We start from the raw sequence: 27,141 nt of genomic DNA on the forward strand, positions 1-27,141 counted from the left end.
AAGTTGAAAGTGGCTCATATCGAGTATAATAAGACAATTTTTACTTTAAAAAAAGACAAAAACACTTGATAAGATTTCAGTTTTTTGCAGTGTTGAACTTGTGTCTGAAATAATTAGACAGACTGATATTTACAAGTAACTTTTTGGAAATTCTAAAACCTTATCAGAGCCTTGATTTGGTTCCCACTACGCCCCTCCACTGCATGTCCTGTCTTTTTTTCTGTTTAACCATCAAACGAAGGCAGAAATTAACCCCCAAAGTTTTGTTTTTGTTTTTTTTAAGAAATTGTGCCACAAATATTTAACTTGTAGGTATTTAACTTCAGTCAGTTACCAGTAAAAATTTCAGTCATTGTAGCGAGACTTAAAGGTTGATAAAGCATTTTTAGAAGTTGCACAAGCGAGGTATGAAAACACGAAAGTTGTCACTGAAATGTCACCCATTCAAAGCTGAGTTTTAAGCCCATCAGTGGATGTCATGAGGAAGATGATGACAATGAGGAAGAGAAAAAAAAAGAGGAGGAGGATGGAGTAGAGGATGAAGTGGAAAAGGCTGCTGATTCTGTTGCTGGTCTCAAAGTAGATGAGACTGCCTGAGCAGGGAGCAGACACTGAGCAGGCTGCACAGTCCTACAGTCCTCCTTTATCGAAGGCTCAAAAATGAAGTCAGCACACTAAATGTGTAATAAAAATGCTGACTCATCCAAAATTTTGAACTGACCCAGTAGGAGACACAGAGGGAGAGATGAGGCGACCATTTATGCAAAACTAATAACTGTGATACTTGTTTTAAAGCAGATGAGTTACTTTAAAAAAAATATGACAGGCTAGAAAAAACGAGTTGTTTGGACTAAAATCTCCCGTTTTTAAACCAGGCTGTGAACACGTCTATCTCTGCTGTAAACATCCTTATTTTGGAACAGCTGGTTCAAGAGGTTTCTGCAGCCAGCTTCAAGTGGACTCTCTGCTTGTAGCATTTCCACATTTGGCTTCATTTCTGGAGGCCACATCTCTCACACCACTTTCTAAATTCAAGATCAGCAGCACTTTTATTTCATGTTTTTTCAGGCCTTTCGGAAGACAGACGAAATGAATTAACATCTTTTTAGATTTCTCTGAACTTTAAATCCTTCATTAACATCCTCACTGTGCTAATTTCCAATTTCCTTTTTCAGTTCAATGGGAGCTCTGCTGTAGAGCGTTTGTGAGGTTGAGAAAATATCAAAGGATTAATATAATCCCTGTAGTTTAATTATTAATCACTGTTCACATGAGGGACATTTGCTGGACGCAGAATATCTCCTAATCTGCAGAGGCATACACTTAATCCACTTTTAAACAATTAGCATTAAGTTAGTTCATTTTACAAAGCTCTTCAAAGGAGCACTCTGAGAACATGATAAAGAGGTTCCTGAGCTCATTTGAAAGCGCTGTAGGAGTAACACAGACTGAAAAGAAAGGTCAGAAATCAATATTCTTCCTTTTTTTTATAGGAGATAAAACTGTGCTGAGCTGTGACGCCCATAATCTTAAAAAGGCTCATTAACAGTTAAAGCTAAATGTCATGTTTGGTCTGATTTAATTAATATCTGCTCTCATCCCGTAAATCACTGCATTAATACAGTCAGTGCTGTAAATGAAGAAACACCAATGGTCCGATGATTAGAGCCGTTTTCTCAGGTTTCCCTCTTAACCCCGCACCACAGAGGGAATATCTGCTCAAAGAGAGCCTCATTTCTACAGACTGGTTTGACATGGGAAGACGTGTTAGTTATATCTCATTACAGTTTTTCATGCTTTATTAAACTGATTTTATTTTCTTTATGCATAAGGAATGAGAGGAGTTGCATATTCATTACAGAGCTCTTGAAAGATGGAACAAGATGTTTTTTGGTGTCTCTGTCTGTTGATGCTGCCTTTACATACTCACACACTTACATGTACATATCCATGTCATTCAGAAAAAGAGTTTCACAAATAAAGTGAGAAACACTTCCTGACATCACTTAGAAACACTTTTGTTCCTGTAGCACCACTGAGTCTAAATGTAACATGTATTTAATCCACAAAAGTGTGACCAGGCTTCTTTCATCGTTTTATTAGCACAGGGGGTTCTTGTTGAACTTCTATTAACTGTGAAATGGCACTGCTTGCAATAATAACCTTTTCTTTTACCTGCCTGTCGACTTCAACAAGGACGTTCATTCACTGAATCTATGTTTTGCAGTTTAAATCCTGAAATATCAGATTTCATATTTCATACTCTGATAACAGAGCCTGGTTCTTCCTGTACATGAGAATTAAAGCCTCATATTCCTGAAGATAACACAGTTACTTGTTTGTTTGCGCACTCTTTTTATTGATGTGTTGTTTGCTAAAGCACGCAGTTTTCAAAGACCCTTTTTTTCCCAATCTATTTTGTTTTTGGTAAAAAGATGAGATGAGACAAAATGTTGGAGTTTGACTGACAGACACTCAAACACATCAAATTTCCCTAACTGTGTGTCTTTAACTCCCTAAACTTTAAGCAGCGTATTCCTCTCACAGGTTAAGTTGGTTGAATGGCACTTATGTTATTTACTTTGTAGCTAAGGGAAAAAAAGTTCTCAATAACCGTGTTAGAAGGGCTGGGATAATATACTTTTTTTGCGATTTGATTCTATCACTATTTTTGGGGTGCAGATTTCATTCAGATTGCAATTTTTCAAAATTTACGATTTTGGGGATTGTCCATTTTATTTTTTCAACACCAGATCATGTGAAAAAGTAAAATTGTAATATCTACAGTGATAATGTCCACAGACTATATCAGGAGCTGTGTTTTACCATAAAATGCACAATATATGAGTCAGAGAGAAACATTTCACCCTCTGCTGGAGAAAAGTGGCAACTTTTTTTTTCCCCAATCCAGTTGTATAGATGAAAACTGAAATGAAGAATTTGAATTCTAAAAAAAAACAAACAAAAAAACATATATCATATTGTATATCGATGTTTTTCTCCCGACCCTATTTGTTAGAGCCCAATATGTAACAGTGACCTGGAATTTCATGAAAAGAAATGTAACAAAACCTGAAATGTAACAGTCATCCCATACTGAAACAAAACTTCTGAGCCCAAAATGTGATCTAAGAAAATGTAATAAAACCCCAAATGTAACAAGATGCTGAGCCCAAAAGTTAATTCATTGGCTGCCGGCCATTTTCAGAGCATCTTAAATAATCTTTCAAGACCCAGAGAAGATTGGGTTCTTTGATTATGTAAACACCAAAACTACCTAAGAATAGTGGACCCTCCTTTTTTCATGTCTCTCTTACTGTTCTTAGTTATAAAAAAAAAAAAAAAAAAAAAAAAAAAAAGAAAAGAAAAGAAAAAATGCACTTTTCTAGATTTCTCTCATCTCAGAAGCTCCATCCTTGATGATCTACATTCTCTCGATTACGACACTCTTTCTCTGCGACGTGTTCTCTGTATGGGTGTGAGAGTTGCTCAAACTATTCTGACTTGCAACATCTCAGCATGTCTCCATCGTCTCACATCTTCTTCTCACATCTATGCCAATTTCTCATCCAAAGAGAGCACTGCTATCGCCTACAGTGGTTTACAAGCCTGATACTGACAGACAAGCTCGTCTCCAACCGTTAAAAAACATAATTGACGTCTATAGACGTAAATGGCAGCCAGTGAGTTCATAACTTTTTGCCCAAAATATAAAAACTTGTTACATTTTTTCAGTTACTTTCTTTTCAGGTTTTATTACTTTTTTTTTGTTTTACATTCTGGGTTGTTTTTACAAACCAAGCTCCAACATGCCTCACTGCATTTTTTTTTTCATTTTTGCAATTTTTTTTTTTTTTTTTCTGACGCATTGTACTGACTGACTGTTCAGATCAAATGTCACCACAGACACAGTTAGGGATCATGGTCAAAGCCCTTTTTACTACAAACACACATGCTCCTGTTTGTGTCACTTCTCTTTGAGATTTAAAAAATTAAATATATCCATGGTGGATAAAGAAAAAATGTTTCAGTTATTGATCTGAATCAGGATCATTCCTCTCTTAACTCTTCTATTGTGCACTTCTGACCCTTGTAGATCAGCAGGGACAGCACAGCAGCATTGCATTATGGCAGCTAATTTGTCAAACTAAGGAAACCAATCCTTGAGTTTCTCTTGTAAAAGTGTACTGCAAAAAAAGGAAATCTTACCAAGTGTTTTTGTCTTATAATACAAGAAAAATGTACTTCTATTAAGACATTAATTTAATCCTGACAAGCACATTTTTCCTACCCCGCTGGTAGTTTTTTTACTTGTTACAAGCAATTCATACCTCATGTTTGTCTTTAAAAAGTTGAAATAAGACACTTTTCTGGACTGGTCAGGTGAATGTGGCTCATATTGAGTCTAAAAAGACATTTTTTAGTGAAATAAGACAAAAACGCTTGATAAGATTTCAGTTTTTTGTAGTGTGTTCAGAGTGAAAAGTTTCACTCCAGTTTAGTTTGGACTCCTTGTCAGGGCTAAAGCAGAGTAATATATCCATGAGGACGACATGTGAAATTTATGTACTAAAGTGCATCCTGAGAAGAGGCTTAAGGTTGCAACACAAGGATGCATGTGCTTTGTTAGTGGATTAATCTCTGCTGCTCCAAATATTTGTGTCATTTAAAGAATGTCAGGCTTTCAATAATTACGCTAAAAGAGCATCTATTCAGCTGAATTGTGTCCTTGGAACATATAGATTGGTGTGTACGACTGGGCTAAGCCGCTGCAAGTGAGGCAGAGAAAATATTTGCTCAGTGCTGAGCTGCTGTTGGAATCGTCTGCAGAGAAATGCAGCATGAACAGACGAGGGAGAGGCAGTGTTTTCAGTTGATGCAGGGTTATGGTGTGATGGTCTGGGGCTGAAATTGCTGGAACAGACTTTGAAGTGGCTCTGCTTTTTCATCTCGCTGACTGTGTCCCTGCCTCCCACATCTGCCCGCCATCATAATAACAAGCAATAACCCTCTTTCAGCAATAACCAAGACTTTTACGCCCGTAATGTGGCTTCAATAAATAGTCATGTTTACCAAGGGGCCATATTTTACAGCAATTTAGTTTAGAGGCTCCCCCTCCTGCTTGCTTTTTGCCTCCTCGTGCTGGAGTACAGTACATAATGTGTTGCATTATGCACGCCAGCACAAACAGGCATTAACACATTATCAAATGTACCGACACTGAAAACAGCACAGACCCTCCTGCATAATCACACCACACATTAGAGAAAGCTTTGAAAAATGGAGTTTTCCTCTGTGAGCTTTGGTAGAAGTACATGTTGAACATCAGCATTCATGTGTATGCATACGGAGGAGGTAGACAGCTTTCTCCAGCTCTCGCCTGTTGAAAGCAGCAGCGCAAGCATGGGGGCGCGTTTCATTAGTCTGTCAAACTCAATGATATTTAGAGCCCCACACCCTCGGCCAGGACTGGAAAACTCAATCAGCACTCTGATTTCATAACCCTGCTCGGTGACAGGGTTTATTTTATCGCCCCGCTGATTCATTCTAATAAACGCCGGCTGCCCAGCGCACCGCCGCTGAAATACAACACACACCCCCCCTCTTCTGTCCTCCATGGGTCGACCCGAAAAAAGGAAGGGGCGGAGTGGGGGGGAGTTGATAAATCAGAATTGTGGGAACTGGAAGGTGCAGATAATCCATCCCAGGTCCGAGGTGTAAGCTCCAAAGTCCGCCGCACCATCCCTCCCTCCCTCTGCACCCTTTCGCACAAATCAGAAGCCGGGACAGTGTTGATCTGTGAGGGCTTGGTGGGGCCATTGATTGTGGACGACAGAGGAGGAGAGGGGCGATAAATAATGGGAGGCAGAGTGCGGAGGGTGAAGGAAAACAATTATCTGCGGAGGTGGAAAGCACATAAAGTGAAGAATGATAAACACTGTGAAATATGATTGACTCCAAGTGATATATGGAAGCCGAAGGACAGGCGGAGAGGTCTGTGTGCGCCGAGATATCCTTGAATGGCTCGGCTGTGGGGCAGTTTAGCTGAGGACTCACTCTGCTGCCGGAGGCCTCTCTTCATTCTCCTCTGTGTGTGTGTCTCTTTCTCCACAGACCACTGATGACATTGTTTCGTCGGCCGAGTGCTCCAGCGACGACGAGGACCTGGAAGAGTGCGACTCCGGACATGCAGGTGGGATGGGTGTGTCGAGTTGTGCTTGCTCTGAACCTGGTCTATTTCTCCTTCTCTTTTCTTTGATTTGCTACCGAGGAGCCTCTCCTCTTAGCATCATGTCCCATGGGAGCTTCAAGTGTAACTTCAAAAACGCCCTCCGAAAAGTAGCCTCTGTGAGAAATACAAACTTAGAGTGAGGGGTTGAGTATATCTAAAGTTTAAGAAACTCTTTGGAGATGGATGAAAGCAGTAAGAATCACGTCTCTACATCCTTAGCATGCCCTCTGCAGGAAGTAAGAGTCTGAACTTTAACTGTTAAAAAAGTAAACGCCAACATCTTCAAGTCAGCTGCTGTAGTGAAAGCTCTCACCTTTCATTAAAAAACAAGTTACACTTAGCTATGGGGCCACTGGCTGCAGACATGACGAAGCGTTGATACTAATTTTGTTCTCTCAGCATTCAGTCGAGAGCAAAACTTTACTCAACAAAGTACGAAATTAGTATCAAGCCCCATGTCGCCCGCACTGATGCTTCAAAATGTATCTGTCCTGTACATGGTTGATTTCCTCTTGCTGTGCGTGTGTGTGCGTCTCTCTTGACAGAGGATACATTTTGAGATTCTTTCGAGAACAAAGATGCTTTCAGCATAGATACTGTGATATGTAGCAGACTAACTGCAACAGAGCCTCTTCCTCCCTTCTTCTTCTTCTCTTGTTTGTACCTCTGTTTCCTTCGTCGGAGGCTTGCCTTACCTGAAACATTCTAATAGAGAACAGATATCCTCGAATTTCTGTGCGCATCGTCTCTCTTCCCTCCTCCCTTTACACGTACACACACACACACACACACACACACACATTCACAGACTCACATACACGTATCACTTTGTGATAATATCAAAGTGATAAGACACAGAGAGAATGGAGTTTGAAAGAAAAGCCAGAGCTGGAAATAAAACCGTAGATTTTTTAAAGGAGTGGTTATTTTGAGGCAACTTGGGTTTGGATGACTTCTGAACATGCAGCTGTCAGTCAAGTCGTGCCCAGGAGCAGTTGGCAAACATCTGAGCGCTTTGGAGGAAGCCAGGAGAGTGAGCTCGACTGAAACTAGCTTAGTATGTGAGAGGCATTTCCCCTTAGGCGCTCTGGAAATCATTAACAGCTCAGGCTATTTTAATGGCTTCACTGTCCTTCAGCGCAGCATCATCGCGGGCTAATTGATGCCGCGTTAATCTGGCTAAATATGGCTAGGCTTAGCAGCGAGCATATGTCCACTTTTCACTGTTAATAATAAGCCTAAATTGAAACAATGCATTGCCCTTTGTTATCAGCGCTCATAGAAAGAAACAGATAATCAAGCGTCTACACTTTTCTCTGGGAAATTAGCTCTCTCTGTGTATTTAGGTAGATACTCTCCAAGTCATTTTACCATTTCCTCCAATCTGTAAAAAGAGCTCATTTGCTTTGAAGCCTTATCTCACTGTATTAGCGTTTGTTTCGTTTAAATTATGACCACATTTATGTCCTCCAGCTTATGGCTTTTTGATGTGAATAGAAAGCCATTTTCTGCATACCTCCGCACAGTGTTTAGGGTCTTTATCTATAAGTCGCTTTCTTGAAGTCAGAGATAATTGGAGTTGAATGGGCAAATTTTCACAGCTCATATGTTTTATTTTTTTATTTATTTTCAGCTCCTTTTAAAGCCTCAAACCCAAGTGTTCTCAAAGTGTAAAAGCAAAACAAGTAGTGTGAGAAGTTTTTACTGTACATGGTACCCTCCCCTCATATAGTGGCAACATATGTAGTCATACACACTCATACATACCGTACATTTCACCATGTTGACACAGAAATTCATACCCTCATTCCTGCCCCCGCTTCCTGTCGTATGAACAGTTGCATGACATGGTGTTGGTTTCTTTTCTGTTGCATTCTCTTTGTTTTATTTTTTGTGATGCACATATGCACATCTCTCCTCTGTATCGATTTGGACCCAGCTGCTGGGTTGATTTTTGGTTTCCTTTTGGGGGGGTGCAGTGGGCGGGTTTGAGTGGGGTGATTTTTTTTTTTTTTTTTTTAACTTTTCTTGGTTTGTTGTGGTTGAGGGCTTTTTTCTTTCGGTTTGTTTTTATTTCCTTTGGTGTCCTCCTCATCATCCGTCGTCCATCCTCCAAGCAAGGATAGAGCCACTCCTCCCGTTTTTGCCTCATCTTGTGCCGCATGAACTTTTGGTGGTTGGAAAATTTCAAAGTTCTCCTCCTCCTCATCAAGTTTGTGTTTTATTATTTGTGCCATAAGGCTTCTAAAGAAACATCCTCCCCCCATTTTTCGATACAACATAGGGAAATGAACGGCAACAAAATCTTTTCTTGCCATCATCCTTTTTTTGGCCTTGTGCAGGCAACCCCATTCTGTCTCAAGAAAGTTGTGTGTGAAAGAATGACTCCCTGTTTCCCTTCCGAGTGTTAACCCCCCGACCCCTTCCCCATCCATCCCCCGACTCACCCACCTTCTTTCTTTTCGCCTTTCTGCATATACATGTCTGTTTGAATGCAGATGGCATAAAAAGACTTTTATTGCCACAAAGTATATCTGTTTTTCTATTCTATCTGTTGCTCCAAGTAGAAGGCATTTGTGGCATGCACACTGTACTGGACTGTACCGCAGCTCTTTAGACTAACCAGTAACCCCCCTCCCCTCAAACTCTCCCCTCGCTTCTGCATGAATATGATTGGCATCCATTTTGTGTGCTGCTTCTTCTCCACCCATGAGTCTCAGGCTAACCCCCAGCTGGCTTCTACTACATGTCAGTGTGTGTGTGTGTGTGTGTGTGTGTGTGTGTGTGTGTGTTTGGGCTTGGGGCTACAGCGGTGGTCCTGTGCCGCCGCTGTTCCTGCCGCAGCAGCCCCTCCCTCTGAGGCGTCTCGTGTTGGTGCTTGTGCCTGCTGTCCGTGTCAGTGCTCTGTCCGCGTCTGCCAAGCAGCCTGTCTCGTCTGCTGTGCGTGCTCGTCTCGTGCTCGTGTTGTCTGTGTGTTTAATAAAACTGTTAAACCTTACCTCTTCCCTCCTGTCCCACCTGAGTTCCACAAGAGAGCACATAAGGAGCGTGACGTGAGATTCCTCATAGTTCACAGTGAAACCGAAAAATGACTTCATGCAGGAGTTCAGCAACAGGTTAAATCTGCCGTATAAAAACCACCACCAAAAAAAGCAGTGCTCCAATCAGAGAGAAGCAAATAAGTCAATTTATCATTTAATTTCACAGTGATTAACTGATTAAAAGTGTTGCAGCTTGTTATTACCGTGTAATTTTGTGATTAATGTGTGATTATGTTTTGGTCATTGATGCAAATGATTTTGATCAATTCAAGAGATAATCAGAGTATTTGGTTTGAGCAGACAGTGCTTTGAAGTTTCTTAAATCCTATAAGAGAAAGGAGTCGCCAGACCAGAGAAAAATGAATTATTTCCAGTTGGATTTCAAATCAGATCAGTTAAATGAGTCCATAAACCATGAGCTGCAAACATTTGGACGACAAGACTGAAAAGATTCTTATTTGACTGAAGGTTGGTGTCACCAGTGCCTGTTGAAACACAGCCGTTATTGATGATATTAGGTAACTGATTTTTTTTTTTTTTCTGAAGTAGCAAATTGATGTGTCTGCCACAATAAAGCCACTCTGCTGCAGCCTTTCTGCGTCAGTGAGGCCTAAATATAAACACAACAAGTCATTTTAACTTCATGATATTGTTGTTCACAGGTAATGGCGTCTTAAAATGACCCACAGAAATGCTAACCTTTAGCATCGTCTGTTTTTATGGCAGAGATTGAACATAAAGTTTGACAAGCAGACAACTTTCTCAAACTGCAACTGTCTTCTTCACGCTTAAAGACATTTTTTCTAAAGTTTACAAATTTTATTTTCTTTAAAAGTCAACTTTTACAAAGATTTTGCAGTAAAAAGAAGAAAAAGGGAAAAAAAATAGATTAAACTAGGTATGGCCTGATACCGATACCAGGTATCGGTGTCAGGCAGATACCAGCCTTTTTTCAAGATATCGGTACTCGTAAAGGCTGCAGATACTAGCAGCAGATACTTTAGGCAAAAATGTCTTATGTCAAGTAAGTCCTCCTCGCCACTAGATGCTGCTAATTGCTGCCTTTCAACACCACTGCAAATGTTCGTCAGGACCTGTTCAGATAATATGAATGAACCAGGAAGAGTTAACAGTTATCTTGCACTTTGGTTTACTTCCAAAAATACTTAAACTCTGCCAGTTGTTAGTTTTATTGTGCACTTTTAATATATTTATTTTTATATTGATCGAAAAAGTTCTAAACTCAGAGAGAGTTGTTTGTGTTTTATTTTGACTTAATGGCAGAGTGACTGCACTGTCTTTGATCAAAATGATCTGTCACTGTTAATTGAAATTTTATGTATCAAAAGTACTAGTAGTATCAGTACTCGGTATCTGTGAATACTCAAGAAGGAGTCCTGGCAGTGGTATCAATCTGCATAAAAAGTGGTATCGAACATCCCTAGATTAAACCAAAAAAGTGTTTAGCACTAGAAAACATGAGTTGCAATACAAAACAAATCTCAGGTTGAGAAACTCAATCCATCCTCTCCAGCTTTTATCAAATGTGTCACTCGAGTCTCAAAAAGAACAATAATGTTCCATTTTCAAAATTTCACACACAACATTACACCAACCTGCCAGCGGTTGCAGCTCTCGCTTTGTAACAGCTTTGTTGCTGTCAATCAGAATAACTTCAAGCATTTCTGCTTTTGAAAAGCCAAGGAGTTAGAAACTTAGTGTGAAATCCTGAACACAAGTTGCACTAGTTTAAATACAACATCTGTTTTTTTAGCTTCCCAGAAGTAAAAATGTTAATACATCTGCCTGCGGGAAGCATCTGCGTGTATTCTGTAAAAATCGATCAGTCTTTGTTATATAGCACCTAAACACAACAAATGTTAACTAATAATGACGGGTCAACTCAAGAGTTTATCTTCCCTCAGCTGTATGGCTCCATTTTTGCCCCTTTCAGCTTTGTTTTGGGCCAGAACGGTTACAGTTCGCTGGCACCGTCCCACCTTAATAACAAAAACCGAGTCTCAGTATTTCCCTCAGGAGCTGGTTGAGACCCAAAGAGAGCAAAAAGGAGAAAACGTAGGTTCATCAGGTGAAAACAGTGAATGCTAACATTGCCCTGCATCTGCTGGATGTATGAGCAACACTTCACTGACAGATTTGTTGTTTCACCTTGTAAGACTTCAGAGGTAATTCAACCTTTTTTTTGCACTGCACCAAATGTGCCTTCCTGCACTTTCCCAAAAGTGTTCAACTTTTTCTTGCTACAGGGCATAAACAGGTAGGTTGTATCAATCTGCTCAAATAAATGACCAGCTCTCTCATTTTTGCAGACATGTCGGCCTCCCACAAATCTCTGCAAACAGGCTAAGTGTTGCCCTCTAAGTGCCAGTCAAATAGATCGTAAAAATGATTGTGTGTTTAATAAATGGGCCATAAATGGTCCAGCATGCACCATTACCCTTTCAGCCTTTGATGAAGTGAAGCACAGAGCAAACAGATGTAACATTTATAGATGTCTCTTCCTCTCACGAGCCATGCTGGGGAAACTGGAGAGTCTGTGGACAAGAAGCACGGCTATGATGCTGTGTGACTTCTTCATTGCTCTGTGTGAAGAGCTCCAACACGTGTAGGGTGCAGAATGAAGTATGATAGAAATGGATCACTGCGTTTTCTCGTGGCGTCCGCTATGACTTCCGTCAAGCCCCATCGGGCTGGCTGTCACTTCAACACAGGCCTCAGATCAGTTTAAAGGTTATTCAGCTGACACATGTCCGCTGAGTGCAGAGGTGCAGCCTAATGGCTGTACAGCAAATCGACCGGCTGACAGGGGCGAGTCGCCACGCCTGCTGGAGATGCCAATTTAATACGCCAGACTGCGCCCAGCCTCATGATGACGGATTAAGAGCTATCTGCCATGCGCCGTGGCTTCAGGACACCCCGGGCAGACAGCTCCTTCAGCCGGAGGAAGCTCCTGCATCCTGGCAGGGCAGACCTCTCTTCTCTTCTTGAGTTTTAAACAGGACACCGTCCAACTTTTAGGGCGGCGATGAAATGTCCATCAGAGAGAAATTAGACCTCGCCTGGCAGGGGTCTGCACAAGCCAGATAAGATGATTTAATAGCTGGGCAAAGTACTCAGCATTTTACAGAACATGTTTCCAGAAAGTTCAGCTATTCAACCTGGCACCAATATAATCCCCAGCATGTCCCTTTGAGCACGTCCTCACTAGGACCCTATGTTTTGCTGGCTCTCCGGTAATCAGCTCCCTACCTGTAGTGGCTAAAGTTGAATGAATCTGCTACGGCAGGTCTCTGTGAACAATGTGCAAAGCAACAATGGGATTTCAGGCCCCCAAACCACTGACTCACCCACAATTTGCTGCAACGAAATCCCATTGACTCAGTTCATCCTTGGTTGGTGCTGGTGTACCAGATTTCCTCTTTTATGGCGTAGCGTCGTCAAATCCCCGACACACCGTTGGGATTCATCTCCATTCGGAAGCCTCAGCAAACGCTGGATGGACACGGGGATCAGGCCGGGAGGGAGAAAAGAGAGGAAATGGAGTGCAGAGAAGAGAAAGTGCTGCTCGGAGATTTCTGCATCTGTAGCCTCCAAGCTGCTGAGCTAGTCAGTCAATCAGCCATTTAGAGGAGCTACATTTACTTAATTCCTCTTCGAAAGCACAGCATGCAACAGAAAGTCTTTTTCTTTGAATGATGGGAAGCAAAATCACTTTTAATTTTTGTTTCCCCTCTAGTTCCTGTGTTTTTCTCAGCGATTCAAAGGCGACCTAGTCAGCGCTGACGCAGACACTTGTGAATCTGAAGTTTTGACTCCTGTTGCTAAAAAAGACAGAAAAACCAACACTCTTCTTTACGTTTAGCAGAGACTAAAATTATTTGTCAGGCAGGCAGAGGCTTAGAATAAAACCCTCCACCATCTTTACAAGTGCGGAAAACAAACGCAGTCTGGTTAAGCAAACCCATTAGAAAGCATGCTGTTTGTGTGCCTCAGAAATGCAGCAAGATGTGCAACGCTTGTGCAAGAGCTTACACAGGATTAAAGTGTTTACCAAAACATCAAGGTCCTCTGCACTGACTTTACCGGAGACCCCTTAGCTGCTGCGGCGGCTCCCCTCTCATCCAAGTGTTTTGTTGATTTAGCGCTAAGCTAACAGTTGCGGAGAGCTGTTAGCCAAGAATGGAGTGAAAGGATGCAAACAAGGCCAAGACAAACAAGGGCAGGAACGAGTAAATAAAAGCTGAGATGAAATCACTCGCTCTGCACCCGCTTTGTTTGTTAACAGGAAGAGGAATTACAGAGTCGTTATTAGAATATTAAACTCGTAATGCAACATGAGCAGTGGATTATCGCAGACATACAGTCGCCTTTCAGACATTTGTGCGTTCTCTGCAGCTTGGTTCAAAATCCACATCTAAGACGTCCGATTTGATAACACACAGTCAGCACAGTGTGAGAACTCCTACTCATAGACCCAATTCTGCTTAAGTAATGACATTTGGGATACCCAAACCTGATATGTGAAGACAAATGTAGCTCTCACTTCTCCTTTAAATCTCCAGAGTCACGACTAAACTCACCCTCATGTGCGCTCTTGTGGAACTCCCCCCTCCACACACACACACACACACACACTCTCTCTCTCTCTCTCACACACACACACGGTGTTTATCTGTCAAACGAAGGCTGTTGGTTATGCACATAACACAAAGCATCTGAACGTTTAATACTAAAGCAGCTCATTAATTATCACTCTGCTTCCCCTCTTGATTAATTAGAGAATGCTGTGGGCCTAAACGCCACATAATGTTGGTTATACATCACCCATAATGCACCTGCTCCCTTTGATGAATGGTTTCTTTGCCTGGAGAGAAAATATCCCACAGCCCTTGATGGCAGTTACCTTTTACTGACCTCTGACCCACCCCCTCTTTAAGCCCCTCCCCTCTCTGTCCCATGGCTTGCTGTATATGTCATTGTATATTACTCTCCCTAAATGCAACTTACTTAAGCATGCATTAACCCAGCGTACTATAGTGGAACTAAAATCCAAAATAAAACCATGTTGACCTGATTGACCTCTCTTTCTCTCTCTGACGTACATCCAGACTGCACGCCCTGTCCTGTGTTTTAAAATACTAACAAGAGAAATGTACTGAAGTAACTAATAATAAAGCTTTTATTATTAGTTAAACGAAGGTGGTGACACTTTGCCTATAAACTGTCCCCCCTCTCTTTGTCTGCCTCAGTGTGTGCTTTCTGGTTGTCCATCTTTGATAGTGTGATAAATTTATCGCCTTTCTTTCTTGCTTGCCAATCTGTTTTATTTCTGTCTCTTTTTTTTTGTACATATATGTCAAAACACATATATGTCTATATCTGTTTCTTTTCTGAAAATGTTCAAATTTTAACTATCTGATAATTTGATAAGAATCACTATTGCAAATGTTGAAATGATTTTTTCTACCCTAATTAGAATGACACTTCCTCTTTTCTCTATGACTTCTTAATCTGGTTAAGGTCAGACTATTTGACGGATTGGGTTTGGAAACTTGTAAAACTTCCTGTGACTCACGGCCTCATAGAGAAAAAAGTGAAGCCTCCTCCAAAGTAGACCCTTTATGTGAAAACTGTTCCAAACTGTTTCTATGCTGATCTCTAATATCTTCCTGTTATATCTGATAGATTTTCTCTGATTGAAATTTGGATTAGATCAACGAATGAGTCGATTAATTTCTCTGCATGGCAAAGAAGTTGCAGCTTAGGGTTTGTAAAACTGTCAGTGTTGAGAGTGCTGTTCTCTTTTGTAGATGGGCATGTATATGCTCATTGTTTGTATATCCCCATCCCTTCCTTACAGCCAAAAGCTCTAATGCCGCCCGACCGCTTCGTGCCGCCTTTACATGGACATGGCAACTGATGTACACGTTCACCCCCATCTATGTCATTTCCTTCCTAGTATGTTCATAGGTCCCACCCCGTCTCACACCCCTCCTCCCCGACCCTTTAAGACTCTAAGATATGTACAGTCATCCATTTGTTCATTACTACCGACAAAGCTAAAGTCGAGCCAAAAAAAAAAAAAAAACGAAGAGTCATCTAATCCGGCTGTAGATATTTATGGAGAGACTTATCTATCAAAGCAAGAACTATAAATAAACAGTTTTCTTTTTATATAAAACCACGTTTAAAAGATGAAAAAAAAGATATCCTGAACAGAATGGTGAAGATTATTTTCATGTCATGATGTGTGGATGTATGTGTTGTTGCCTCCCTGTACCATCCTGTCTAAAAAAAGAGAAATATACACTACTTAATCAGAAACTGCTTAAAAAAAGAAACTAACCTAACTTGTCCAAAGGCATTCTTACACAACTTTCTTTTGTAAATTTTTTTTTCTTCCTGCCAAAATCATGCGGGCAATTTGTTGATGTAAGTTGACAAAACTGATGGTATGCTTTCTTCCTTTGAAACGTTATTATTTTCTTTTTCTGTAGGCTTTTATGATTTTCCGAGCTGACTTTGTTTTGACCTGTTTTTTCTACTTACCTGTTACTAATCCCTCTCTGGATAGCTCTATCTGTGTCTTTACTTTGTGAATGTTTTTTTTATTTACAATGTTTGCTCTAACTCTGGACTCTTTTTGCAATGCCTTTATTATTATTATTATTTGGTTGTTTTTTTCTTTCTTTCTTTCGTTATTTCTGTTGTCTTCTTTTCTTTATTGTTCCAAAAGGTTTGCATCTCTTTATAGTGCCCTGTTTGTGAGCCTTTGCAATGTACAAACAAGCCACTTTGGCAAGAGGATAAGCAGCTTCAATGAAAATCTGAATGTTTCAGACCATTTGTAGTCCACAAACTGCAGGTTTAACTCTTAAAGCTATCAGGTGCTTAGAAACTGATTAATTCTAATTAATGCATGTGGAAGTGATGTTTTAAGCACCAAGAGCCGTCAGTCTGACACTGGAGAAATTTTTAAAAATTAGAAAAAGAGCTGTCAGATTCTCCCGACCAGAAAGTGCAAGTCAGCAAACATTCAGGTATCATTGAACTGCCCGGTGACTTTGTGCCATTGTGGTGGCTGTAGGGGTCAAAAGGCAAGAGGCTAGGGTTAAAGGGGAGCCCAAAGAAGTTCCTTTTACTTTTCAGTAACTAGTGAGAGGTGACTTTTTGCTGTCACAGTTTTCTTTCTGTAGATCACAGTGACTCTTTAATAGATCTAAAGTATGAATCAGGCTTTTTAAGAGGTTTGAAGTTTAGATTTAGGGTGTATTCACACCTGGATCGTCTGGGGCAGTTGTTCCTAAACAGTGGGCAGCCCCCCAGAAAGTCTGGTTCGTTTGGGCATACGTGAACACAGCAATCGCGCTTGATGCAGGACAAAACAAGCGGGTCCAGATCACCAAAAATAGGCGGTCTCGGCTCACTTCCATTGAAGCCCGTAGCGGTTCCTCTGCAGTGAGAACACAAACGCCCCAGCAACCCGCACAGCTGACTCATAACAGTGGCTCACACTGTAATGATGGGGGCAGTAATGAGCCCGGTTGACAACTGCACTCTCAAAACAGTAGAAGAAGAAGGAGTAGAGGACTCAACAAGGGCAGAAGAAGAAGTAGAGAAGCTTGAAGAACGGACAAAAATGAGTCGTGGGCTCACGTGGAACAGCAAGGAAATACAATGCGTTATTGAAGCTCAAGGGGCTTCCGACGCCCCTTGAGCAGTGCCGCGTCAAAGCTAAAAAAATGAGCCACATAACAGCTATAATGCAAACTAGCCACGCACGTTGTTGATGCTCCATGGCGGGTAAGAACATTAATGAATGAACGAAAATAGGTAAACTTCCCGCCTTCCGGGTATGATTTCTGACCAATGAGAGAAAAAACTGATCGCATGTGGCATTTGTTTACAACTCTGGACTGCAGGAGACTTTTTTGCCTTGTGAACACAAACGAACCAAGTGACAACCACTACGATGGTAACACTTTTGCCCCTAAATCAGAACAAAGCAAATGAAGCCACAGGTGTGAATACACCCTTAGTCTCAAATCACTGCCCTTACCTTTTTCCTTTTACTTTCAGCTACAAAATTCAGGAGCTGTTAGTCTGTGTTCATGTGTGTCAGTCAACAGGGAAACAAAGTACTTCTCTGGCTCGCTGCACGGCACATCTTATGAACTGTTCCTCATTTCAGACTGAGTTAGCTGGCTTTCAGGCCAACTGGCTTCAGCAAGAATTGCAAGCAAAGCGCTAATACCCTTTGCGTCTTTCTATCCACAGAGCACATCTTTTGTCGCTCAGTTTTTAAAAACAGATGGAAAAAAAGATTCATACCAAGAACAAACCTCTTAAAAGCCTGGACGAGTCTTGTAAGAGAAATAAGCAGCAGTACCAGAGCTAGCATAGGACCACAGTTTGGTCTTACATTTACAAGTTTTTGTATCCAGCAGTGATAAACTAGGAATCCATCTGCAGCACAGAGCAGATTAGTCAGTCTAAGTGTAGTCCTGATAACACAAACGTTGATCTAAACAGAAGATTCAGGAGTTCATATGTAGAGTCAGAGTAACGCGGCTCGCCCTGTGCATCCCTCAAAGCCTTTTGATGCAACGTAACCTTTCTTAATGGCTGTTGTTTTCTTTCAGTTTGGGTCTTGTTTGGTTCTGAGTTTCCTTGTTTTTGCACTGGTACAGTATTTTCCGTTCTTTCTTTCTTTGTTTCTTTGTTTTCAGTTGATTTCTCTCCTTCGTTGAGCTTTGCTTTATACGTTCTTTGGTTATGGGTTCTTTTGGTGTTTGGCTGCTTCTTGCTCCGACCTTTGAGACGTTCGACCCTCTGATTGTGCTTTTTTTCTCTTTTGCTTTCAGGAGGGGAGCTAGTCATCCCCGTGCTAGTCGAGGACCCCATAGACATCCCTTCTGTATCCACCCGTTCTCCCTTCATCCCCCTCCCCCCCACCCTCCGTCCCGTCCTCACCATTATTGAGACCACCAAAGAGTCCTTGGCCATGGCCACTGAGGCGGGGGTACCTTGCTTGTCGGACCGAGGCAGCGATGATTGTGATGATGGTGATGGTGGTGATGATGGTGATGATGATGATGATGATGATGGCATGGTGATTTCGGGGTTTGGCTCTGGCGAAGCTTTCGATTCTAGCCTGCCCCCGACTGACGATGAAGATTTTTACACCACCTTCTCCCTGGTAACAGATAAGATCTTGACCACATCGGCCTATGAAGGCGGCTACAAAGCTCTCGCGCCCAAGTGGGAGGCCAAGGACTTGAGGCCTAGCAAAGCCTCCGAGGCAGGTAGGACTACACCCACCTCGCCTCTGCCCGACCCCCGGGGCACGCCACTGGCGGCAGTCCCCTCGGACACGCCACCCAAGCTGCCCGCCGGGAAAATGAACAACCGCGAGGTAAAACCCCCGCAGCCGGACATAGTCCTGCTGCCTCTGCCCACGTCCTTCGATACGGACGGCACCAAGCCGCGGGGTCCCTTCATCACCTCGCCCATGCTGCGCACGGTGCCCGCCGCCCTGCCCACCGTGCCCGGCGTGGTGCGGCGGGTTCCCCCGGGGGCCTCAGAGGTGATCCGGGAATCCAGCAGTACCACGGGCATGGTGGTGGGCATCGTGTCAGCCGCAGCCCTCTGCATCCTCATCCTCCTCTACGCCATGTACAAGTACAGGAACAGGGACGAGGGTTCCTACCAGGTGGACGAGACGCGCAACTACATCAGCAACTCGGCGCAAACCAACGGCGCTGTGGTGAAAGATAAAACACCCAGCGGCAGCGCCAAAAGCAGCGCTAGTAGCAAGAGACCGAAAGACAAGGACAAGGAATATTATGTATAGAAAGAATTCCAATCATTTCCCAACACATAGAAAAAACTGTTTGGAACAAAGTTATAAACATTTGATGACAGTACCATATTGGCAACTGTGATTTAAAAAGGATAAATCTCCTGAGAACTCTTTTGAGTCCTGAAACACTTACTAAAGAACTTTGGCTTAAGGCAGCACACTTACTATTGTAAGCATTATGAAGAGACAATGCAGTAGGACTTCAGCGGGACTCAGCGTGGATCTTTTTCAGGAGTCCCTGCTGGAGACTTTTGGCAGTGTGAATAACATCACTCGAACATCCACACGACCCCAAAGTGACTGTCATGAGGTGTGTGATCCTTGGAGTTCTGACAACCTTGTCCATTGTAACCCTGTAAAATACGCTCACTGTCATTTCGGCCATTCTGAGCATGCATGTGAGGTGTATGTGACGTGGTGCTGGCATCTGTGTAAGTGAGGGACCTCAAGAAACTATGATTGTCAGGGAAAGTTGGAAGTCAAAACATGAGTTCACATTTCAAATGGTTTCATTAAATGTAGCTTTCATGGACGCAATGTGAGCTAAAGTATACGTGTACTTTTAGCTGTCTTTATTTCTATTTAGTTTGTTTTTTATGTATTCATTTCGTGAGTAATTTATTGATTTATTTATTGAACTAGGTTGTTTTTTTTAAAGGATGATGTCCAGTCAGGGTTGACCAGACAGTGCTTAGAGAGCGCTCAGCAGGATGCGATACAGTCATGTATCTTCATATCTCTCCCCCCTCTCCCACGTCTCTGGATAACAATTGGACTGCTATGCATGGCATCCAAATTCAAGATGGTTTTTTCAAGCGTGTAAAAGTGGTTCCACCAGGCAAAATGCACAATCCATTGTCATTTCTATGAATTTCAAATCTCTGACAGCAGTTTTCTTTTGTTTCATATCATTTCCTGTCCTGTTTTTATTACTTTTTATAAGATGCTGTGGGAAAAAAAACAACAACATTATCATAATTTGTGTCTGGCAGTTAAATTGTCTCGATCTTAAAAAAAGGAAGGAAAAAAAAAAAACCCATCCAGGCTCAAAGTCACTCCAGTGTGATGAAGTGTGATTCTATGACTGTGTCAAAACAGCAAATATGTTTACATATTTTACTACATCATAGCCGTTGTGCTTTGCAGGTCGATATTGTACAGAAAAACTCCAGTTTCTGTTGATTTTGTTAAACCCTCTTCTTGTACAGACACATCATTTGATTTTTCCTGCTGTAGCAACATGACATCCAAACATCATTGTTATTGTTTGGCTGAGACTGCCTGGAGATAAAAAATGATGATGTGAGCAGAATCGTTTGTTTAGGTGAGGAGCAAATGTCTTTAGATTAGACGTCTAGTCCGTCAGGGTGGTGTTTATCTTCAGTCGCATGAGTATTTGACCACGGGAAGCTGTCAGTCGAATAGAAAACACCTCCCTCTGATCTTGTATTAGGGACTCCTCCGTAATCTGAAATTACTTTCATCATGTCATTTATTTTTTTATGGGAGATTTAAAAAAACAGAGCCAGAGAATAAATACAGATTATGATGGATTTGGAGATCAGTTGCTAGCACCTTACTGACTAACAGGTGTTTTTCTTTTTCTTACTTTCTTTTCTTTTCTGTTTTTTTAATCTGACGTCAATGTTCTTGTCTGCTCAACTCGTCTCTGCTTTTTTTGTTATTGTGTTGCTGATTTCATGTCTCATTTTTATGACATTCTCCTCCGGCAATATGTTGTTTATTTATTTTATTTTTTTAATGTCATTATTTATTGCTGAAGTTCTTTGTTCTCATTCATTTTTCATGCAGAATCAGTCAGTGTGTATGTTCACTTTGATTTTTTGTGTTGGTATTTGGCTTTTTTCAAACCAGTTAATTATTATTGTCTTCTGCTCCTTTGACTCCAAACAATTCCCAGAAATAAAAAAATGTTGTTCCCAAACTTTCTTTTGGATGTCAGACTGCGGGGTCAGCTGTTAATCACTCATCATTTCAGTGGTTTAAAGGTGGAAGAAGAAAAAAGCGAGGAGGAGGAGATGGAGACGGGTAACATCTACGCTGAAGACTACTCACCCAAACCACAGTTTCTCATCCGTTTGCTATCACTTCACTGATTTGCTTTTTATACTAAGAAGTGCTATCATTTCCATTCAGATGGAGTCCCAAGTGGTGCAGCCCAACACTATCATTTACCTATAGATGATTATGCAAATTCATACACTGTTCATCGATGCAGAGAAAGGAAGCGGGTGGAGAAAACGGTTATTAGAGGGTCCAGAGTCGTCACAACAGCAGAGAAATAGCTGTGGGTTTCTCTAAAGTCAGGCCTTTGTGCAAGTGCACAGCCAAATGAGATTCTCCTCCACCATATGGCCGGGTTATGAGCTACTCAATGGCAGCAGCACCTGCTCTCCCAGCCCCTTTTTACACCGTCCATATTTCGCGCAAATGGGCCTTCACAGAGCCGGTCATTAACTTGCAATAGCCCATTGATGTAGGATATCAGAGCAGCGTGTGTGAGTATATCCAGCTCGCTCAATGACTACATATTAACTCATTCATCCTGCCACGAGCAAGGGGAACAAGGAGACCAGCAGGGATTTCTGCCACTGGGGGACCTTTTTCTTACAGTCTGAAGCAGACCCACATTTCAATAATCATTTTCCCCTCCAAAAAAAAAAAAAAAAGAAGTGAGGAAGTTTGTTCTGTATGAGTCAACACAATAAAATGTTAATGTGTGAGGAAACAGCAGGAATCTGAGCGAGAACCATCTGATCAGCTCCACATCTGCCTGCAGCACACTGCTCTATAAATCCAACAGGAACAGGCCACTAGTATGAGAATGATCACTGCAGGTCCTCATGAGCCTACATAGCAAAGCCCAGAGTCTGAATAACATGATGGTAACCTTGCTTATTGGTGTCTCAAGAAGCCCAAAAAGTTTAAACCAGCATTTTAAAAATGAAGACTCCAATAAATTACCACTCAAACTTCGAGCACTCAGGTAACCAGCAAAGAAGTGGAACTGAGGCCTCATAGCCTCAACACGTCCACCTGTCAGTTTAATTATCCATGTCCCCAAATTATGCACCACTTTAATCATAAATAAAACCAAAACAGTCAAGTTTTGGAGCGCAGATGGCCAAGTGGTTATGGTCACGCTCTATGAGGTCTGCCCTTGCACAGGTGGCCTGGGTTCAAATCCAGCCTGTGACCTCTTTCCTACATGTCACTCCCCACTCTTGCCCGGTTTCCTGCTTTATCCACTGTCCTCTCTACTGTCTAATTAGTGGCATTAAAGTCCAAAAAATAACTTAAAAAATGTTCCAGTTTTGAAAAAAAAAATCAACCCCTCTAATAAATCTTAGATAAAGAAAAAGGTAAGGTTTTTGTTTCCTGTAGACTGTCAGCATTTACTTCTGCAGTGTACATTAACATTTATTATAAACTCCTCCAGGATTTCTTTGACTTTTGGAGCCAGCCTCAAGTGGGCAATGAAAAAACTGCGGGTTTTTCAATGAAGCAAGCAATCAATGAATCAATCATTCAGTCAATCAGTGCCAAATCATAACAAACGTAATCTCAAGACACTTTACAAAAACATTCACCGGTCTTGACCCGTAAATGTTAATAAAATGTTATTAGCAAAAACCCAACATCTTTGCAGCATTTAGCAAGTTACAATGGCAAGTAAAAACTTCCCTTTAACAGGCAGAAACCTTGGACAGAACCAGACTCATGTTAGACAGAGCCGCCTCGACTGTGTTGGCTTTCATAAATATCAGCACTGGAGGATAATGCATGGTTAAATCCAGATTAGAGTTAGTGTTAGGCCTTGTACACATGTAGCTGGGTATTTTCATTAACGAAAATCCCCCCACAATCGTTTTTTAAAAATAATTCTTCACACACAGCTGGTAAGTCCATGGATAAGTGCGGCTAGAACATAGACCGTCTCCCCGACGTCACCCGTCTGTTTCTGAAACGGAAAATGAAGCACATCAGCTATAGAGGCCATGTTTGTAGTGGCAAGGGCTTCACCTACAGCCATAGGGCACCTGTCGGTCACGTGACCCTCGTTGTGCCTATTATTGGGGGAGCTCAGGATCTTACTATTCTCTGAATGGCCGAGTTAGAAAATAAATCCCCCCCCCGTACAGTGGGTGCAGGTAGAAAAATTAGTGACTCAGACATGAGATGTTTTTTTGAACCAGGCTGTAAATATGTTAATTTCTGCTTTGAAAACAGCTTTTTGTGGCTTGGTGTGTATGTGACTTCCGCTACTTCTGGAGCCAGCCTCAAGCGAACACTCGAGAAACAGCAGATTTTAGCACTTCCACATTGTCTCATATTCTCAGACCGGAGGTTGCTGCTTAGGCTAGAAGCACACCAAACCCATATTTGTCAGTGTTTTCCTGATGTAAAACCTGTGCCATCCAATCAGAGTGAGCCCCTATCATTCAACTGTGACGTTTGAGAATCAAAAATTCATTTTACCAACATCTACACAAAACCATGTAACTAGAGTTTTCCAGAAGTCTTTACTTTGGGTTTTTTTTCAGTTTTCAGAAAACATTGTTTTTAGTGGCATAAAACTGCTATTTTATATGGATGACAAGCCTGAACGTATAGTGGTGTATACGGTTACTCAGATACCCGGCTACGAGTGGAGATGGCCTTATCCTTAAAGCTGGTATCAACCATAGCATTATGCTTACTGCTGTTCAGACAGGAACATCCACAAGAGTGAGTATTATGTTTGATCTTCTAATAATATCTACAGACAAAATCAGTAAAAGCAAAGTTCGTTTCCATAGCATTGAAAAAAAAGATACGTTAAAACATAAACAAACCCAATTTGTCATTTTGGTTGAAATGAAATTTCTCTGAATAAATTAATTCATAGCCGTCCTTGGATGTCGCCTAAATGAGTTAAATTGATCGGTGTTTTGTTGCATCTCTGACTGTCTCCCAATCAATTTCAGTGTCAAAGCCAATGCACCACTTACAGTTTTACATTTCAACACGTGCTGAGGTTAAAAGTCAGCAGGACATCATCACTTCACTAATTTCTGAATCAATCATCTATTCAACCAGCTCGTTAACCCTACCCCTCCAACAGCAGAAGAAATGTGATCTCAGGACTCTTCTGAAACATTCAGGTCTGACATGTCTTTGTTTTGTTACTTTGTGAGACCTACTTTGAGTCCACTGTGAGCAAGCACTCAGCAACATGTTGCAACACTGACAGGAGAAAACTTTCTTTTTTCAACAGGCACCAACCTCGAGCAGAACTGGAGCGGTTTGTGGACAGTTTTCTGGTGATTGGTTGAGACGGTTGGATTGAGGGAGAGGCAGACTCTTACTTCTTCTGGTTACGTCCACAGGGATAGAAATCTTTTAAAAAAAATACAGTCAAGAGTGAAGAATTGAGAACGAAAGTGAGGTAGAGTTACTTCTTGGTGATTCAGTGGAACATGAAGTCAACAAAGTGCAGAATATCACTTGAAAGTTGAGCCAAAACAAGTATAGCAACAAAAATAGTCTCCAGCGCTCTTGGATTTGTGTGTAATATTTATGAAAAGTGTGAAAAACTGAAATAATGACTCCAGTGATCCCTCGACTTCAGATTCAGCCATCCCCATGAACACTGACAGCTTGTTGTGCCACTTCACGGTGGTTTCAGTTTGTTTTTGCTGATGATCTTTGATTTTGAGCATCGTAAAAATGCATCAGTATTAATTTCTGTCTGTTTGACAAAACTCCTCACAGGGGCTGTGAGGTGAAAGAGAGTCAAATCTTTTGAATACTGACATGAAAGAGAACTCAGATTTCATCCACATCAGGTTTTAACTTGTGAAATGTGTGCTTTGGCTGCAAATATTTCAGTATCACTTATGATCAGCCTGATTTTATGCCAGTGTGTTTCAACTTCATCAAACTCTATACTATTTAAAGTTTGATACGCATAGTGTGCATGATGACGGCTACCCTGTTTTGGACAAAGCGTAACATCGCTATGGGTAAGTGTCTATGGTCAAACTTCAAAACCTAAAATGTGATACAACCATTTTTAACAAAAGCAGTGACATCAGAATAAACATTTTGAAGCAAACTGAAGCCGTACTTTGTGGACTATGAGACGCAACATTTTTCACACGCTTTGAACCCTGCGGCTTAAACACTAGTGTCGCTAAATTACAGATTTTTACAGTTTAACAAGCTTCATAGTCTCATAGCATTAATACCAATACACTCTATAATTTTCTTTATCAATAAAATATGTGCTAACGAAAAATATGAGTTTTGCCGAGCTTTGACAGAGTTTAGGCATAAATAGCCAACCTGCTCCGGTGCATCCAGACGGACTGACCACTGTCACGTCAGCAGGTGTTTCCGCTGATCAAAAAGGGGAAACAGGTGTTGTGCTGGTTTGCTATAGAGGGATTATTTGTTAATCAACAACGGCGGATGCGCGCGCAACTTGGGTGCAGAAGCACTGCAGAGTGTAATGGATTGTCAACCGATGTGGAGGAGTTAACCACCAACAAACACATTTTTAAACTTAATGTCATCACTTTGTCGGACGGTAAAATGCTCCCAGGTTTGTGAAATAGCAGTGAGTGGACAGAAGAGATCAGCAAGTGGACAGATATCAGGTGGACAGAGGTTTTTAGCAGAGAAACAGCATGTACCCAGTGAGGAAACACAACTCTCACTCGATGCTCATGACTGAATTATCCGTGGACACTTATCAGACTGTGACTGACCAGGACGTAAACATCATTTCATAATATTCCCTAATTTTACTTGGGTCATAAAATCTGTTTCTGTTAATAATAATGTATGGGTTCACTCATTATTTACTGTCCATATTGAGTCCATGTTTGGTCAGAACTTCAGCCCCAAACCAACTTTTTCATGAAATAAACAAAGTCAAATCTGTATTTTGAGTATCAGCAGTTATTTTTGCTTGTTTGCAGTCAAACCTGGTTAACTGAGGTTGGATAAAGACGGCACATTTAATTACACACACGCGGACATCGCTGGTGTATCGGTGAAAAGTGTGACTCTGTTAACTGGTGACTCTCGACCGTTAATCATGGCTGCCGTCGGCTGAAAGTCACCAGTTAGCATGGTCGCTATTAACGCCGAAACACCGGCTGCGCTGTAACGGTCGAAACTTGACAGAGGTTACCTCTATTGTGGAGTGTTGTTTTTGACAGCTGTCCACAGAACAACCGTACATTTTGATGCTTCTAACAGGTTGAATTTAGTGTTAAAAAAAAAACGTGAACTCCTCAGAATGAATGGAGCTAAATGCTGCTTCTGCGGTCGGGGAACTGGGCTGTCCAGCGCGTAGTAAGTGAGTAACGATGATAAATATCTTTAAACAGCGTTAAATGATTTAGGAATCTTACCTTGGGTTGATAAAGCTGTAGACCGAGAAACTGCCTCAAAAGTTTTTGTTTTTCTGGTTGTGGTTCAGGCTCTGAGTCTGAACTGTCACCCTCTGTTCTTCAGTCAAAATCACTGACCTGTCTGTTTGTCTTCCAAAAAAATATATCAACGAAACCTCATGTCACATGCCACAGCTGTCTGTATTACAGCGGCAATGTTTAGAGGGAAAAAAGCTCAGAAATCTTAAGTGCTTCATCAGACAACCTCACAGTCTTCTAAAAACAGAATATTAACTTAGGAAAACTCATGGAAAGAAAAACTAGTAATTTTAATTTTTACAAATTTATTGGCTTTCAAAATGTTATTAGTTTATTGCTTACCCCTTTTAAATAAAATGCAAAAAGTTATTTATTTTTTTTTGTCTGGAAATATTCTTCATTCCTCAGACCCAGTTTGCTCAACAGTACAGCGCACTTTAAGCTTGAAATGGAATAAGCTCCTCCTCCAAAAGCACATTGTGAACGAAGGCCTTTTTCTAACCCAGTATTAGACATTTTCCACCTGCTAGGTACACTTATAAC

At 41.4% G+C, this 27,141-nt stretch overlaps 1 protein-coding gene across 14 annotated transcripts in view; it reads left to right on the forward strand.

The window, feature by feature from the left end:
* The window catches only part of nrxn3b (neurexin 3b), a 436,915-nt gene extending 410,856 nt beyond the window's left edge, over positions 1–26,059 (forward strand). For 6 of the 14 annotated variants that reach the window (XM_074684947.1, XM_074684944.1, XM_074684946.1 and 3 more), the window contains 2 exons: positions 6,115–6,193; positions 18,159–26,057. In XM_074684947.1, the coding sequence (XP_074541048.1) occupies positions 6,115–6,193; positions 18,159–19,147 (1,068 nt within the window). In that variant the 3' untranslated portion in view covers positions 19,148–26,057. Of the gene's footprint in view, positions 1–6,114; positions 6,194–15,154; positions 15,727–18,158 lie in introns of all 14 variants that reach the window. The other 8 variants (XR_012599431.1, XR_012599430.1, XM_074684951.1 and 5 more) reach the window with 5 other exon arrangements.
* The last annotated feature ends 1,082 nt before the right edge of the window (positions 26,060–27,141 follow it).

The sequence above is a fragment of the Halichoeres trimaculatus genome, unplaced genomic scaffold, assembly GCF_033239565.1.
Source record: "Halichoeres trimaculatus isolate MK-OKI-2021-1 unplaced genomic scaffold, fHalTri1.1 fHalTri1_scaffold_13, whole genome shotgun sequence".
NCBI lineage: Eukaryota > Metazoa > Chordata > Actinopteri > Labriformes > Labridae > Halichoeres > Halichoeres trimaculatus.